This window comes from Aptenodytes forsteri, unplaced genomic scaffold (assembly GCF_000699145.1).
Source record: "Aptenodytes forsteri isolate BGI_AS27 unplaced genomic scaffold, ASM69914v1 Scaffold207, whole genome shotgun sequence".
Lineage (NCBI taxonomy): Eukaryota > Metazoa > Chordata > Aves > Sphenisciformes > Spheniscidae > Aptenodytes > Aptenodytes forsteri.
In genome coordinates, this window is record NW_008794836.1 from 5637364 (window position 1) to 5652775 (window position 15412).

Here is a 15412-nt window from a genome sequence, read left to right on the forward strand (position 1 = left end):
ACCAATGCACACCTTAAAATGAATGTTTCTAGAAAGTAAATCCATAATCCATTGTGATTTTTCAAACATATATTTGAAAAGATAACTCAATAGCACTCTCCCAAGTAACCGAACAGATGACAGTCCAGAGCCTTTTTTTTTAACAATATATTGTTTGTTGGTTTGTTTTTACATAGTTATAGACAGAATACAATGATGAGAAAATGGATCATAGAAAAAAAAATCAAGCAATCAATAAATAGCTTTTCCAAATGAGAAATCCAAATACAAAATATGCTACAACATCAAAAGACAGTTCCTTCTCTCACTGTTGTCAGCATGCCAAAAATTCTTACTTAACTCATTTGTTTTTGCTGCATGCTAGAGTTTCCAAATTTAACATAAAAAAAAAAAAAGTATTTTCAACCTGTAAGAAATAATTATGATATGGAATACCAATTAAAGTGACATGCATCAAAAATTATTATATAGCATCCTAAATTGTGTATATTACATTAGAAAACTGTAAATTTCAGTAGATGGTCCCATTGTTTCCCCCCCACCTCTTTCTCTAAAAGGGAACTTTTCTAAGAGGAAAAGCTTGGTGTCTGGTTTGGAAACAAATGCTCATAAAAGAATGTGAACGGAAATTCAGGAAACGCTGAAGCATATAATTCTAGGGCCGGCACTTTTCTACTTCAAACCTTCTCTTGTCAAAAATGGTTAGTTTTAAAATTAGGAAATGCGGAACATATTTTTCTGCAAAAAATATGAATATTGATTATATGTACTTTTGATATAAACTGCCCACATCTGCAGTTTTGAAATTGGTGAAAGAATTATCCATCATTTCTGGTAAAAGCATTTATATAGCTCCATCCTTGAAATGTTTACGCAGTATTATCAGATGTCTGTATGCATGCTGAAGAGTTGCAAGAGTAGCTACTCTACTGAGACAAAAAAGATGCAAATACTATGATTCTCAATTATGAGAGCCTATCGCACACACGTAAAGGTAGTAGAATATGGCAATAAAACACTGAAATGGTCATTCAGAGGAAATTATTAAAAGTATTGTAGCATTATGCCTTGCTGTGAAAATGTACGTATTCCTCGTCTATAATTCAGCAACAGTTAAATTTACCGCTCACTTCTTTCAACAGAACACCACCTGCGTCTGCACACTGGCTTCAGCCTAAAGCAAACAAACAAGGTCGTTGGCTAAAGCGGACACGAGAAGCCTGACACTTCCAGTTTTATTTCCACAGACACCTCCTTGCCCGAGACCCAGAATTTACACCAGTCAAGTTGCGAATAGGGATCCCTCCCAGAGGGCCCGTCGGGCTAGGTGTGCCTTCCCTGCCCCAGCCTGACCCCCTACCGCGGGGGACCGGCTCTGCCCCAGCGCTGCCCCAGCCAAGACGCAGCTTCAGGCCCTAAGCTGTGTTCAGAGCTGGTCTGAGTTACTCGGGAAGAAATGCGATGCACTGCATTAGATTGCTATCACACTGTTAATGATCTCGGTGATTTTATTAAGCTTCCTCTCTTTCAGCACCATGTCAATATTTAGTAATGATGACCGTCTGCTTTTGCAAACAGACTGTTGAAACTGTGCTACAGCTTGGCTTGCTTTCAGTAGTTCTGTGCAAGAAACAAAACAGGCTTCCCGCAAACAAAATAGGTCCCACAGAAGGATGCTGACAGACTACGCGTGCTAATGCATAAAAAGGCAGTACACCAGTACCGGTATCCTGTACCAGTCTGTACTGGCCACGCTGGTAAGCTTTACTAGCGTCAGGGCCTGGAAGCTGCAGCTCTCCTTTCCCATGCTTTCCTATTTTGTTTTGCTGTCGCCAAAGGCCTGATGGTTTCCAGTCCTGATGCAGCAAGCGAGAATAAAACTCAGTGAGCACCTGTGACAAGGAGAAGAAGGGAGGCAGCGGTGGCTCCTTTATCAGATTTCCCCCTGGCTGGCCCAGGGACCTAACCCATAGGTGCACCCCAGTGCTGAAAAAGGAAGTGCTGAGAGTAAAACTGATAGAAAGAGGCACTCTACGGCATGCTCTTCCAGGCACGCAATTGATTTTCTAGTAGAAATCAGCATGGGAGTTGATGTTGCTCTAATTGCCATTAACTCAGTTAATTTCTGTGCCCTTTGGAGGAGAGGTAAAAGCAGCGGGACGGTGAGGAAACAGGTAATGTCGGTGCTGCTTCGGAGGCAGCCATGTTGCCATGGGGAAGAGCGGGAAGGGAAGTGCTTCAGAGACACCGGCTTCGGGAGCGGACACTCCTGGACTCAAGAAAAGAACCACTGCTTCCCACTAAAGCCTCCAAAAAGTCTGAAGATCCCATTTTCTTCTCTAAGGTCAGAAATCAGTCCTTTGAGAATGGAGGATGTGAGAGCAAACTGCAGAGCCTGGGGAGAGCTTTCAGTGGACTTTACGCTCTCCCTCTCTTCTAGGGGAAGGTACAATCTGTCTCCAAATTACCTTCTAAAGTTTGCAGCCTGGCTGTTTGCTCTTACCCTTCAGTGCCTAGCAATTACAACTGCAAAAGTAGTAATTCATTTAAATGTCAAAATAACATATGCTTTGTGAAGTCGATGACTGAAAAATAAATGGATACAAATGAATGTTACCCACTGACGTTTGATAAAATTAATATAATCGCTGGGGTTTGGGGAAACAAATGGCATTAATTTTGTATTTCTTTATATAATATTCAAGCAGAAGTAATAAATGCCATCCAAGGTACCAGTGTACTATTTCATATACTCCAGGTGTTTCTGTAACAATGCTGTCAGTTCAACTAATTAGAACATAGACAAGGGAAGTGTGCGACCTGTAACGCTCCATTGTTCCTGAAGACAAAACCATAATGAAATATAATGTCCGCTCCATTGTCCTGAAGACAAAACCATAATGAAATATAATGTCTTCCTCCCATTGGAGAGTAATGAAGAACAAAACTAATTTGTCGGACCAAAAATTAATTAGACACATCAGATTCGATTGTACCTATTACTGTGAAAGTTTGCAGCTGTTCCTCATATTATTATGCCGATGATGGAATGTAAGAGTGAACAGGCCAACTGATGAAGAGAAATAATAGCTATACCATTAACCAACATTGCCGTTATCGCCAATTTTATTTCTGGTTTTCCAAGTGAAATTTTTTAGCATATCGATAGTGATCACAAAAATTTTATTCTTGATTCTCTCTGAGTCTTCCATATAATTTTTCAACGTCCTGCTTGAAGTATGGGCACAGGATTCCTGTAACAGTGACACCATTTCTAACTAAAGAAATAATATACTTCCTACTGCTCCATATTCTACTGGTTTGACTTTCTGGATTGTCATGGGTCTGTTCTCTAGAATTGGTCTGGGAAGTCAGTAGTTGACTATTCACCATGACAAACAGTTATTTTCAGAAACAAAAATTCTTCTAAGAAGAACTTATCCTATATTTAAGAATAACATCTTCTTTCTTTTTATACACTGGACTCTGTATTTCATGACAATGAAAGTCGTACCGTTTAGCAACACCGCTTAACTCTTCTGCATCACTGACCTACTCTCCACATAATTCAGCATTTCTGCAGTTGTTTGTTCTGTTTGCAAGCTGTTAAATAGTATAGCTAAGCACCAGGCCATATAGGACTCCATTATAATGCAGTCACTCAATAATGTTTTCCCATTCGTGATGATATTTTGAGGTTTATTCATTAGCTCATTTTTAATCCATGTAATTTTTTTTTTTTAATTTAACTGAGAAATCCATTTTCTTATTTTATGTTCTTGATTCTCAGTCAAACATCAAGTGGTACCAACTCAAATTTTCCAGAAATGGTATCAGTTAAACACTGTTACCTTTATCAAACAAATTTACAGTCTGAGAAATAACTGCCAGCAATTCATAAGCAATAGAAAAATGGGACCTAAAGAAAAGGGAGATACAGACCATACAAGCAATAACTACATCCAGCTTTGGGCTCCCAAAAGGGAAAACAGAAATGAGAACAGAAACACAACCCAAACAGAAAAGACTCTCCTTTACTTTTCATGCAAAGGACTCTTAAATGTGCAAAGATGCCACCAGTCTTGTTGAAGCAGACATTCTGGGTTCATTTAAGGAACAAATAAGTATCAGTGTAAGTTTAACAATGCAAAATTAAGTCTCTAAATGCCAAATAACGTTTTTCTTTCTTTTGTACTTTATTTGCATCCTAACATCCCTTTCCTCCTTCCTGCAACGATACAGATCTCTCCACATTTAACTCTTGATTATACTAGTCATTTTTTGTAAGGAAAAAGTCAGGATGAAGAGCTGTACCCAGATGCGGGGCTGAGCATTCTGGGAATCATCCAGCAAAGTACTTTGGTGCAAGTTTAACTCACAACACGTTAAGTGACACAAGGCTATTCACATGCTTAAAATGCAACATACTTAAGTGTTTTGCTGGAACAAGCCCAGTGTGTTTAGTGCCTAGCTAGATGGACTCGCTAGTGAAATAAGAAAAAGAAGTCCTGCTCACAGTGAATGCAATGACAGACTAGTGTCACAACATCAGTTATTTACATAGAGGTCCAAAATTCAGGCCTGTAGATGAGAAGTTTCTTGCATTTTCAAAAGTCAATTTGTTGCTTGCAGTTCTAGAAAACCCCCCCCCCCCCCTTTTCTTTGGCATTTCTGCAGCTGCCTTTTTCTAAAACCAGTGCTACCTTCTCCTCCACTCTTATATTTACTTCTCCAGTGACAATATATTCAAAGCTGACATACCACAATTTCTGTTTTGATGCATAGGGAACCTGAATTTCATTAAACATTTAAGCAATGCTTAGGGGACAGCCTTTTCTAAAGGTCTACACATAACAGAATAGTCCATGTTTAGGACACTGTGTTGATAACATTTTCTAGAAAGAAAATATTTAATAACAACAAAAGACCCACAAACAAACAAAAGCCCATTTAAGTAGATCATACAGGTAAAAGCAACAAAATTCCTGTATTACGCACTCAAAAGAGCTGCTGCTCTGCACAGCTCAATTCAGTTTTGCTAAATATGGTTACTTCTCCTATTCTTACCCTTCCCATATTGTTCCTGCCTTTATATTTTATAGTTGAGAAGAATTTCAGAAGAAACAGAATCTGTGTTTCCCTCAGGTCAGGAAATTAATTCAGCATGGAAACCACTACTAAGAAACAGTCATTTCAAAGGCAGGGATGATACTACTACCTTTGCTCTCTATTTGGACTAGAGGCCACTTATTCTTTGACAGAGGAAGCTCGTCTGCTTGGGATACCTGAGAAACACTGACTTCAAATGTTCAGAAAACCAACTGTAAATAGTGCCTTAGGCACCAACGGTACGAGTAAGGCAATATTACAGTCATCTGAACAGGAGGAAAAGGGAGCTTGAGCTGTTAGTTCCATAAATCCGTCAACATGCAGAAGTGGTAAATTCATAAAAAAAAAAAAAAATAAAATCAGTTTCACTAGATAATCTGCATTTTCTCATGTGTTTTGGGAACATATTTCCCTCCATTGGCTGCGAGAACTCTGCACAAAGAGAAGACACGTCAGCAGGCAATGGAATGTTAAAAGCTAACTAACTAGCTCTATTCAAATCTCGTCTTCTGCTCCATGGATTTTTATGCTTCCAGAAGTGATTTATGAAAGCGTTTCTGAAAGTCGAAACAGGAAAAACAAAGCAACAAAACAGACAATCACTTACCGATTATTATGGGTTGTGGCTCACTTTTTACTCCCACGCCTGCACTGGTGCTTGCAGCAACTTCCACGCGGTACTGAATACCTGGATATAGGCCACCTATTACTACAGACCGAATGGCTGCATCTACTGTTTTGTTGATATGAAATCGAGTCTCATTACCTAGGCACCAGATCTGGGACAAAAGTTGATGTGTTAAAAAATATGAAATTCTTCATACTCATAAACAATCGCGCATAGAAATGACATATCAAGGTATTGCATGACAATCACTTATTTTGGACTTCTTAATAATGTTACTGTCCAGGAGTAGCTGGAATTGGGATAATTTAGCTCAGCAAGCTATCCCAGATTAGCATAGGACCAAGCCAGCTGCAAAGACTGCAAATACCTCTCTGGACTCTGGCTCTCCATGGAGTGCAAATTCTGTGATGACACTTCTTAGAAGCACAGACCAGAATCATCCAAGTGAAAAAGAGCTGTTACACATTAATTGAAATCTTGTTCAGTAATATGATTACCACCAAACCTTTCCTAAAAAAACCCCACATTTTTTTCATTCTTAATTTCACACTGAATAGCAAAAGGACACCAAATAATACAAGCACAGGTTGTATTACACTTCTTAAAGTACTAAAGAAGAAACAATTTTCAAAATTCTTTTCAACTTCCTTTCACTGCACAACAGGGATATGTGAAATTTCTGAAATGGAATAAGTACAAACTCAATTTTTACTGCTGCTTTTGTGATTACTTACATTGTTCAGGAATCCAGAGATCAGTTCCTGACTCAATTACTCTCTAATTAAACAGAAAAAACACTCTGTAATCTCAATTGGCATTTTGTGATGAGAACGGTCTATGATTTCAGAGTGTTATGTCTCTCTCTCTTATTTTTCCATAGGCTTTTCCCAAGAAGTTTCAAAACTAAGACCTTTTAGGGATTCTTCTTCAGTTAATGTTACCTGCATATACTGCTTCTGTATTATTAAAGAACGCATTTACTACCACTCAAGAAAATCAATGCATAAAGATATCATATGTACACTTCATAATTATAATAGCAGAAGAAAGCACTATTGGTGGAACCACTGTCAGCAACCAACTGATGTGTCTAAGCAACAGCAATGTTCTCTTTACCCTTATTTTTGACCCTGCTCAGTGTTTTATCACACTTTATCTTTTTTCTGTGAAACACTAGGGAAGATTTGGAGGGCAAAAGAAACCCTTGTTTCCTAAGCTCAAGTAGATCTTATTTGCAGGCCAGAATGCATTAGGGTGAGAAACTATTGCATTCATTCTTTCACTCCTTGTCTGTCCTGGTCTTAGGTTACAGCAGCTATGAGATGCCCCTAATTAAAGGCATTTAATTCATAACTGAATTTGCAGGTACTCTGATGCTTGAAGTGGAATCAACAGATCTACATTCAATTTGTTAGAAAATGTACTGTGAAACCTCAGCAGCCATTTTATACTCAAGGAAGCATTAGACTCTTTGCACTATATTCACTGTAGCCAGCTCACTAATCAGACAGCCACCTAATCTAACACAGAGGGGATGTAATAGGTAGTGACTCCAGCTGGTTTTATAAACAGCCTAGAGGTCTGAGCACTCACCTGGAACATGGCTTTTATTAACCATCAGCCCACTTTGTTTCATATCTACATATTTTGTGGTTTAGGAATGTGCTTTACTTATTTGCCTATAAGCCCTTGATGGTTAATATTGACTTATATTGGAGTCAGTATCAAGATTAATTAAGCCAAAAGATAATTATTAACTGATATGAAAATGAGATCAATAAAATACTGGGATTAATAAATCTTGATATTGACTAAAAGCAAAACAAAAGAAGCGCTATGCTACACATAAATATTGTGAGCATTTACTGCATCCCTCTGACCAAGCAATAAGCTGGAAGAGGTCGAACCATTAGTTGATTTAAAAGTCAAGCACTTTCTCCCTTCTTGATGCTGTGTTCCCTCAAGGTACAACAGGGAAAAAAAATACTTATTTTTGTGTGAAATAAGCTGCATCCACCACTTCCACCCTTTGTGGGACTGTCAAGAAAACTGCCCTCTATTTCAATTAAAAATTTCACACTAGGTATAGAAGCCAGCCACAGCAAAGTTATTTAACAGTTTGTTCCATGGTCACAAGCCTGTGACAATGCTGAACCTTGCCCAATCATTTTCTCCATAGTCCTCCACCCCAATAACATACTGCACTTCTTCCACGTTGTGAAAATATACTTGTGCAAAAGTGAACTTATAGGGGAATTATAGACTACAACAATACTTAAGATGATATATAAGGAGTGGATACTTCGAGCCACCATAGCAACAAAGAAGGAGGAAAGACAACCAATGCAGGCAACTCTCACATAACAAACTCTGGATATAGTAGTGGTGTTCAACCTGTTCCTCAGAGCAAACAAGCTAGCACTTGTGAATCTTGTTTCACAAGTGATCTTGATTCACAAGTTGTGAATCTTGACAGAGATAGTACTCGGAAGAAGTCTTGTATTCTCCCAGAGCCACAGTCCTTGACTTTGACCTTGAAGTGTTAGGATTAGCATTTTTGCAGGGGAAAGAAGAGGTATCTTTCCTGCCAGCTTTTCTGCCAGATTGAAGGCACTCTAAGACAGGGACTTAGAGAGTGTCTTGAGAGTGCAGAAGCCCTTAACAAAAAAACCCCTTCTTCTCATTCCACAGCAGGGAAAAGCAAGAAAGAGAAGCGCTGTAAACTAGCTGGCAATTACAACTCTCTTCCAGATCTAGCTCATGGTATTTTTGCTTTTAATATAACAGTAGTACTGCCTAAAAAAAAAATTAAAAAAAAATCCATAAGCAGTCAGTCCTCTTTCTCCACATAATTATATGGGCAGCTGTAACTGCTGTCAGAATCTAAATCCATAAACAGCATTATTGTTCTGTAATTCAAGCAGGCTCTTTCCTTAAACACACAACCCTCCCATTAGACACCGTTTCTACCTTATACTCCTGGATGACTCCATTTTGGTGATCTGGAGGGGGAGGATCCCAGGAGATGCTGATGCTTGTGCTGTTGTGGTTTCCAACTGTCAGGACAGTAACAGACTGAGGAGGGGCACTTGGAGCTACACCAAGGAGAGGGAACAAACAGAAGCAAGACATTAATCCATTTGCTAGAGCACAAATTTTGCTGAAACAGTGTAAGAGCAAGCAGGCAGCATACAAAGTTCACACTCCCTGCAGGCCTAGGTACGCACATTTTGTTAGGCGCTGACAATTTTGAAAAATGCCTTTCTGAAGAGAAACATAGCGCTGAATGGCAATGTGGAATTTGTGGCAATGGAGAATCAATACAAATCACTCCTAATTTATTTATATTTAGCATTTCTTAAGTTTGCATTGGAATTATTCTCACACTCGCATTTGTTTTACATAATATGCATGGATAGCTATAGATATATTAACTAAGTCATAATGTGAGGCTGTTTCACATGGCCTGAAAAGTGTTTGGATGCTTCTTTCCCCACATGGTCTAATAATAATGTGAGCATCAGATGTTTAAGGATCTTTTTTTATTTCCTATTTGTTCTCCAGGAAGACATTAACTTAACAGGTTTAAACACAAAACCTTGCAACTCCTAGGTGGAAAAGGGTTAAAGTGTTCAGGGCTTTACATCAAATGCCAGTGAACAGGGGAAGTTCTAAGTTAGGTCAGATATATACTTATGTCCTCTTTTCCCTAGGCAAATTGCTTTCCCTTCAGAGTCCTGTTCAGTTCAACCATCCACAGCTGTTTGGCTGGTCACTGCATATCAAGGCCATACCTACAAGACAATTGCTTGCCAGCCCTGCTACGTTGGCTAGAAGTGTGGGGAAAAAAAAGAAAATCATAGCTGTTAGTGATCAGAGCTATGTTGGCAAAGCCCCTCTTGCAGCTACACCAGCAGCAGGGTGCTTTTGTTGCTCAGGACATGTTGTCTGGGAAGTGGCGCAGCAGCTCTGCTATGGAAAAGTCCCCTCCGTGAGCATCTGCTGCATCTCCACGCGGGGGCTCTCCCACCATAGCTATAGCCGCCACGGCAGAGGACTGTGGCCTATGTCCCTCCTCAGCCAGTTAAAACTTCTTGCGGCCCGCCCTCTCCCCTCCCTTACTTCTAGGCAAGTGTTGAAACTCCACCACAGTGGCAAGCTAAGTCACCAAAGTCGAGTGTATTATATTAAGGTATACTCCCCGGGGAAAAAAATTATTGATAGCAGCGGCACTGAACTGGTCCTAGGATCCATCTAGTCCATTTACTCCAGTCCGTCTATCCAGTCTTCAACAAAACTAACAGCAAGAGGCTAGGAAAGTGTGAACTAATAAAGTGAGAATATAGTGATACCTCTCCAGGACAATTTTCCAATTCACAGAAGCCTGTTGCTTAGACACTTTCTGTTCCAGGGCGGTGTCTTTGCATTTAATAACTCCTTACGGAATTTTTCTTCCACTTTCCAATCTTAAAACATTTAATACGAAATGTGGAAGCTTATTTTGAAGACTTACAGTAGACCTTGTACCAGAACCTAAAATATTTATCTCTCCCCCCTGCCCCAATTTCAAATCTAGATAGCCCTGTGGTTTTGGGCATCTCACATCGTGTGTCACAGCTCCCTGATGCCAGTCCCCCGGTCTAGAGAATTCCTATCCAGAGAGGACTCCTTCACTGCTAAGCTCTATGGCAACATAGGACTCTAGTCGTATCTTTAACAGATATTCCTGACTGCACGAACGTCCTTGGACCACGCTTCTCAGAAAAGCAAAGAGCCACTAGCTTCTTTGTATTAAAGTCTGGCAGGTTTAACACAACTAAACACAGCCACAGGTATCAGGAGAATTCAAGTTTCCTGAGTCAATTCAGATTTCCTTATTGTTCCCCATGGCCTCTTTGAGACTGGCTATGTTCCCACTTTGGATGCTTCTCAGCACTTGACCTGGCACAGACTCAAGGACCTGAGCTCAAATCCTTTCCCTGATAACCCTGAAGAGTTGGAGTAGCCTGTTGCAGGAATCACACAACTTAAAACTAGGGTATCAGAGGTAGGGACAAGGGACCATACAAGATTACATCTGAAAAAAAAACATTTTAGAGGAAAAAAGACACATGTATTACTGTCCTATGAGGCTGCACTTTTTGACAACTACATTTTCAGATGCTGGTTCAGCTGCAAAGCAAATAGTGCTTGGTAGAGTCCTTGTGACCTTGAATGACGCAGAGAAACGGTGTACTGGAGGGGAGAAATGGAGCTGTATTGTGGACAATTTGACTCTTAGCCAGCTCAAGTGAAGCACGGAAAGGTGGCCTTGGGCTACTCCTTGCAATCGTGCAAAGCATAAAATTGGTGAAGTTAATAGTTGCATTGCGTATTTTATGGCAAGTGAAATAATTTGCCACACAGTAAAAAAATTAGCATTTTAAAAGTCTTCAAGTTATTCAATAACAACAAAACCATGAATAAATGTGTGTGCGATATTAATTAGAACACTATTTTACATGAAAATAATAATCATAAAAATGGAAAAGCTTAACATTGTATAACATTTTTGTTTTTCAGTACAAAGGAACAACTTGCTGAAATGTATTTACTTTCATCCTCAAACACAAAGGGCATTCAAAAACATAATTTCTTATAGACACCTACCTGGAAACACAGAGAGGGAGAGCGAGAGAGGAGAGTAAATGCTAAAGAAATGTGAAATGAATGCTGTACTCTAACATTTAAAGAAAAACATACTGTATTCATTTGTCTTTGCATTTAAACTGCATGAATATTCTAGTTAATATTCTACCAGTGTGTGTCTTTTTTTTTTTTTTTTGAGGATATATGGTAAGTTTGAACCAAAATTAAAATTGCAGCTGATGAATGCAGCTGAAAATATCATTTTTAGAGCTGCACTAAGGCAAGAAGGAATTGACAGACAGCAGCTAATAAAAACTAAGGAGACTTCCATTACCGACTGTCATATTTTTGTGGTGACAAACAATATGCAGAACAAATACTACTCCACAAAGTTATTCCAAAAGAGATTTAAAACAGTGGATTTAATTGTGTGTGTGTTTTGGGGGGGGGAATATCTAACTTTAGAGCAAGTGTGAAAGAAATAGTGAAAATTATAAAATAAAATATTTTATTTAGCTCCTTTTCCTATGTGTATACACATATATGTATATAACAGTTCTGCTTCCTCTCTCTGATAATATCACTCTGTAAGCTGGCACCATGATATAAATTAAGCCACTTGCCTGACACTGCTGCAGTTATTAAATAGACCGCATTGAAAAATAACAGTTTTAAAACTGTTTTCTCATTTCCCTTGCTGCTGGCTTGTGGAGAACACCTTGCCTGCCTCTTGACAGGTCAATTATTCCAGTGCTCAGCTTCTTCTTACAGATATGAAAGAACCCAAATCGCTGCTCATCTTTTCCAGATGCAGCCAAACAGATTGCCATTTGTTACCTTCACAAGGCCAAAGAGGCAGGAGATGGATGGATACTGAACTGTGACAAATGTCTGATCTAGAGGAAAAGTCTAACTGCAGCAAAATTGATTTTTGGAGGTAGGCCTCAGAAGTAACATTGCATGTAAAATTCAATCCAGCAGAAAGCTGCCACTACCTTTTGGTTGTACTTTGCCTTTACCAGGGCCGTTTGTTTTGATGTCGCAAAAAACTTCCAATGCACGTATCGCTCTTCCAAATTATTTTCTAAAAATAGCATAGCTGACATTTTTTAAAAGTCAAGTCTAAAAAAGCTCATTTTCGAAATGGAATCACAGGCGACACAGCAAGTGGGATACCTTTAAACAGACTGCCATCTTTCTTCATTGGATGAGAAGCAAACCACTGTCATTAAACATTTAGCTGATGTTATTTTTGAAATATATGAACACCAATATAATTACAAAGATAATGTGAGGAATTAAAGGAAATATCTGTAGAACTGCATCTACTGAATGTCTTAATTTTCTCATGGAAGTACTTATCACCCAAGCAAGAGGAAGAATTATTTACAGGGGCTGACATTTGTCTGGTGATAATACTACGTGTTATAGGCTGATTTTTTTTGAGAGAGATACTTGTAAACAGACACCTTGAAGGTTATATTAATCTACAAAGCGGATCCTAGGCTGTGAGTTATACATATCCGTAGGCAAGAAAAGTTTTTTAAATCTTCACTACGTGGAAAGTTATTCCACATGAACAAAGTGGCCTTTAAAGTAGGAAATTACCTGACAGGCTCTGCTAGGAGCTGAGGTTTATAAAAGAAAATGTCATTCCTCAACTGTTTAATAGAAATAGACAGGAGGTACAAAATCTTTTCTCTTTTTCAGTAGTTCTTAATTTACCTTTAGCAAGAGACAGTTAGATGAACTAAATAAACAACAAAAATCAATTGAAATTGGACAGGAAGAAAATCTGCTAGTGAGGGGACAAAATCCTACGTTTTAACTCTAGAAAAGCAATTTCACCTGTAGAAAGCTTTTTTCAATTTTCTTTTTTTTTTAAAGCTCTGTTCAGACTGCTGCAAAGATATTCTTTACCAGCTGATTTAGGCTTTATAGCCTGAACAAAGAAATGGGAACCATAAAGTCCCAAATTCCAAATCAGACTTGAACAATGCCTTCCTACACGCTCTTCTACATGTTGACGCTGAATTTCCTCATCTATAAAGTATGAACGGCAACCAAGTTATCTTCAGGATTACTTACTTGTTGGGCAATAATCATAAAAAATCAAAGAGAAAAGTGAGTAATGAGTGACTGCATTCTAGAATTAAAAAGTACTTGGCAATCAGCACTAAATTAAACCTCAGGAGACTACTGTAAATGATTAAGATGCATCTTCAATAGGAAGGAAAGAGTGCACTCAAAATCCACCAAAACCATATGAGCATTTTGAAACTTCACCAGTATTTCTTTCCCTTGCTTTGAAAGAAATCAATGAAACAGAGAGAAGATGAGCCCTCATTGTTATGATCATCCTTCTACTTTTACAGGAGAGATTCTCCAGGCAAAGGTTGCATTAGATAGGTAGAAAGATAGGTTTCTTGTACATTTCTAAGAGAAAAAGATAAAAAATCACTTCTATCTACCTCACTCTCTTTACTTTTCAATAAAAAAGCAGTCCTGGAGTGCATATGTTTTAGCAAAACCTTATACCACGCTACATGCTATAGATATAAATGCTTGTGCATTTCAGTAGTGTAAACTGTTTACTATGTCTGCATCCTGCATGTTTCACAGAGGCTTGAAAGGTACTTAAGGAAATCCTCTGAAGGACTAAATAGGGCAGTTTCACGAACGGTGTGCTAACAGAAACAATAAAGTGGCGTGCCCTTGAGACTGGAGTTCCTTCAGACTAGCTAAATACCTGTCCTTCACTAGTCCCCATTTCCCAACCAAACTGTTCATCTACGTTATTACCGATTCAGAAAGATGTGCTTAATAGAAAACACTCATCTGTAAAAGGTTTCATTTATTAGTTTTATTTTCAAAGCGCAGACCAAAGTCTTTTATCGCAGCAACACTGGTTGTAAAAGAATGGCTGCAGTGCACACTTTTTGGAAGACCCGAAGCCACCTGTACATTAGAAGGACGTATCAGCGAGAAGAATATAGGACCGGCCCAGTGCTTTCTCATGGAATACTTACAGCACAAAACTTAATATTATATCGAATTCTAATGCCAACCCATTGGCATTTCTAACAAACAGAAGTCACGTGGAAGAAATAGAGCTGAACATATGCATACACACAGTGACCAAAATGGTGACTCTTGATTTCACCTCCAGTGCTAGGTATGGAAGCCTGTTGCTTTTCTGACCATTTTACTAACCTTCCTCTGTGGTACGAGCAGACTTTGATTCACTGTCCATTCCTTGGAATTCATTGAAATAAGGGCGAACTTTAATTTCATAAGTGACCCCTTTTTTCAAGCTGACGAGGACAGCACTGCGCTCAGTTGGGACTTTGACCTCCAAATTCTGCCATACAGCTGGAGAAGGTAGGCCAGACGTTTGGCGATACATTACTCGGTAGCCCTGAATAAACTGGGATTGGCGGTCAACCTAGAAATGCCATTAAATAATACGTCAATAAACACATTAAAGTAATGAAACTGTATAAAAAGTAAACAAAACATTTGCCTAGAATACTTTTGTCCTCATGAAAAAGAGAAAATTAACAGTTGTTTAAGATGCTGAATTTAAAAATCAAACTGCCTTCTTCTAAGTCACTGTTGATTAATTGTCTATAAAGAACATTTTTCTCACATTACTTGTTATAGAACATTTCTTTCTATTTTACTTTCTCCAGCTCTATATATCATGACAAATATCACCTTAAATCATAAAACAAGGCCCCACCCCTGCAACAAATCATGAAAAAAGAACTTTGGCATAATGCTTACTGCATGTAAACTTATTAAGCACGTCTTGGCTACTGATGTGCTGAAATACGAGAAGAAAAGAAAAACAAATTCATTTCAGAAAAGGACAAGTCTTTGAAGATACCCTACATGCTTTCAGTTAGTCCATTACTTGGCTCACAGCTCATCTTTTCATGAGATGCTCAGGAAAGTGAAATAAACATAAGACAGATGCAGAGAAAACAACTTCCAAGGACATGTGCTGTTTCTTGAGTTCACAGTCTAAGCAGTCTCTTTGCATCC

General features: G+C 38.7%; 1 protein-coding gene across 1 annotated transcript in view; it reads right to left on the minus strand.

The window, feature by feature from the left end:
* ROBO2 (roundabout guidance receptor 2) overlaps window positions 1-15412 on the minus strand; it is a 427603-nt gene that overhangs the window by 58484 nt on the left and 353707 nt on the right. Inside the window, exons 15-17 of the mRNA XM_019470803.1 lie at window positions 14579-14810; window positions 8708-8832; window positions 5717-5888 (exon numbers count right to left, since the gene is read on the minus strand). Coding sequence (XP_019326348.1) covers window positions 5717-5888; window positions 8708-8832; window positions 14579-14810 — 529 coding nt within the window. The remainder of the gene's footprint in view (window positions 1-5716; window positions 5889-8707; window positions 8833-14578; window positions 14811-15412) is intronic.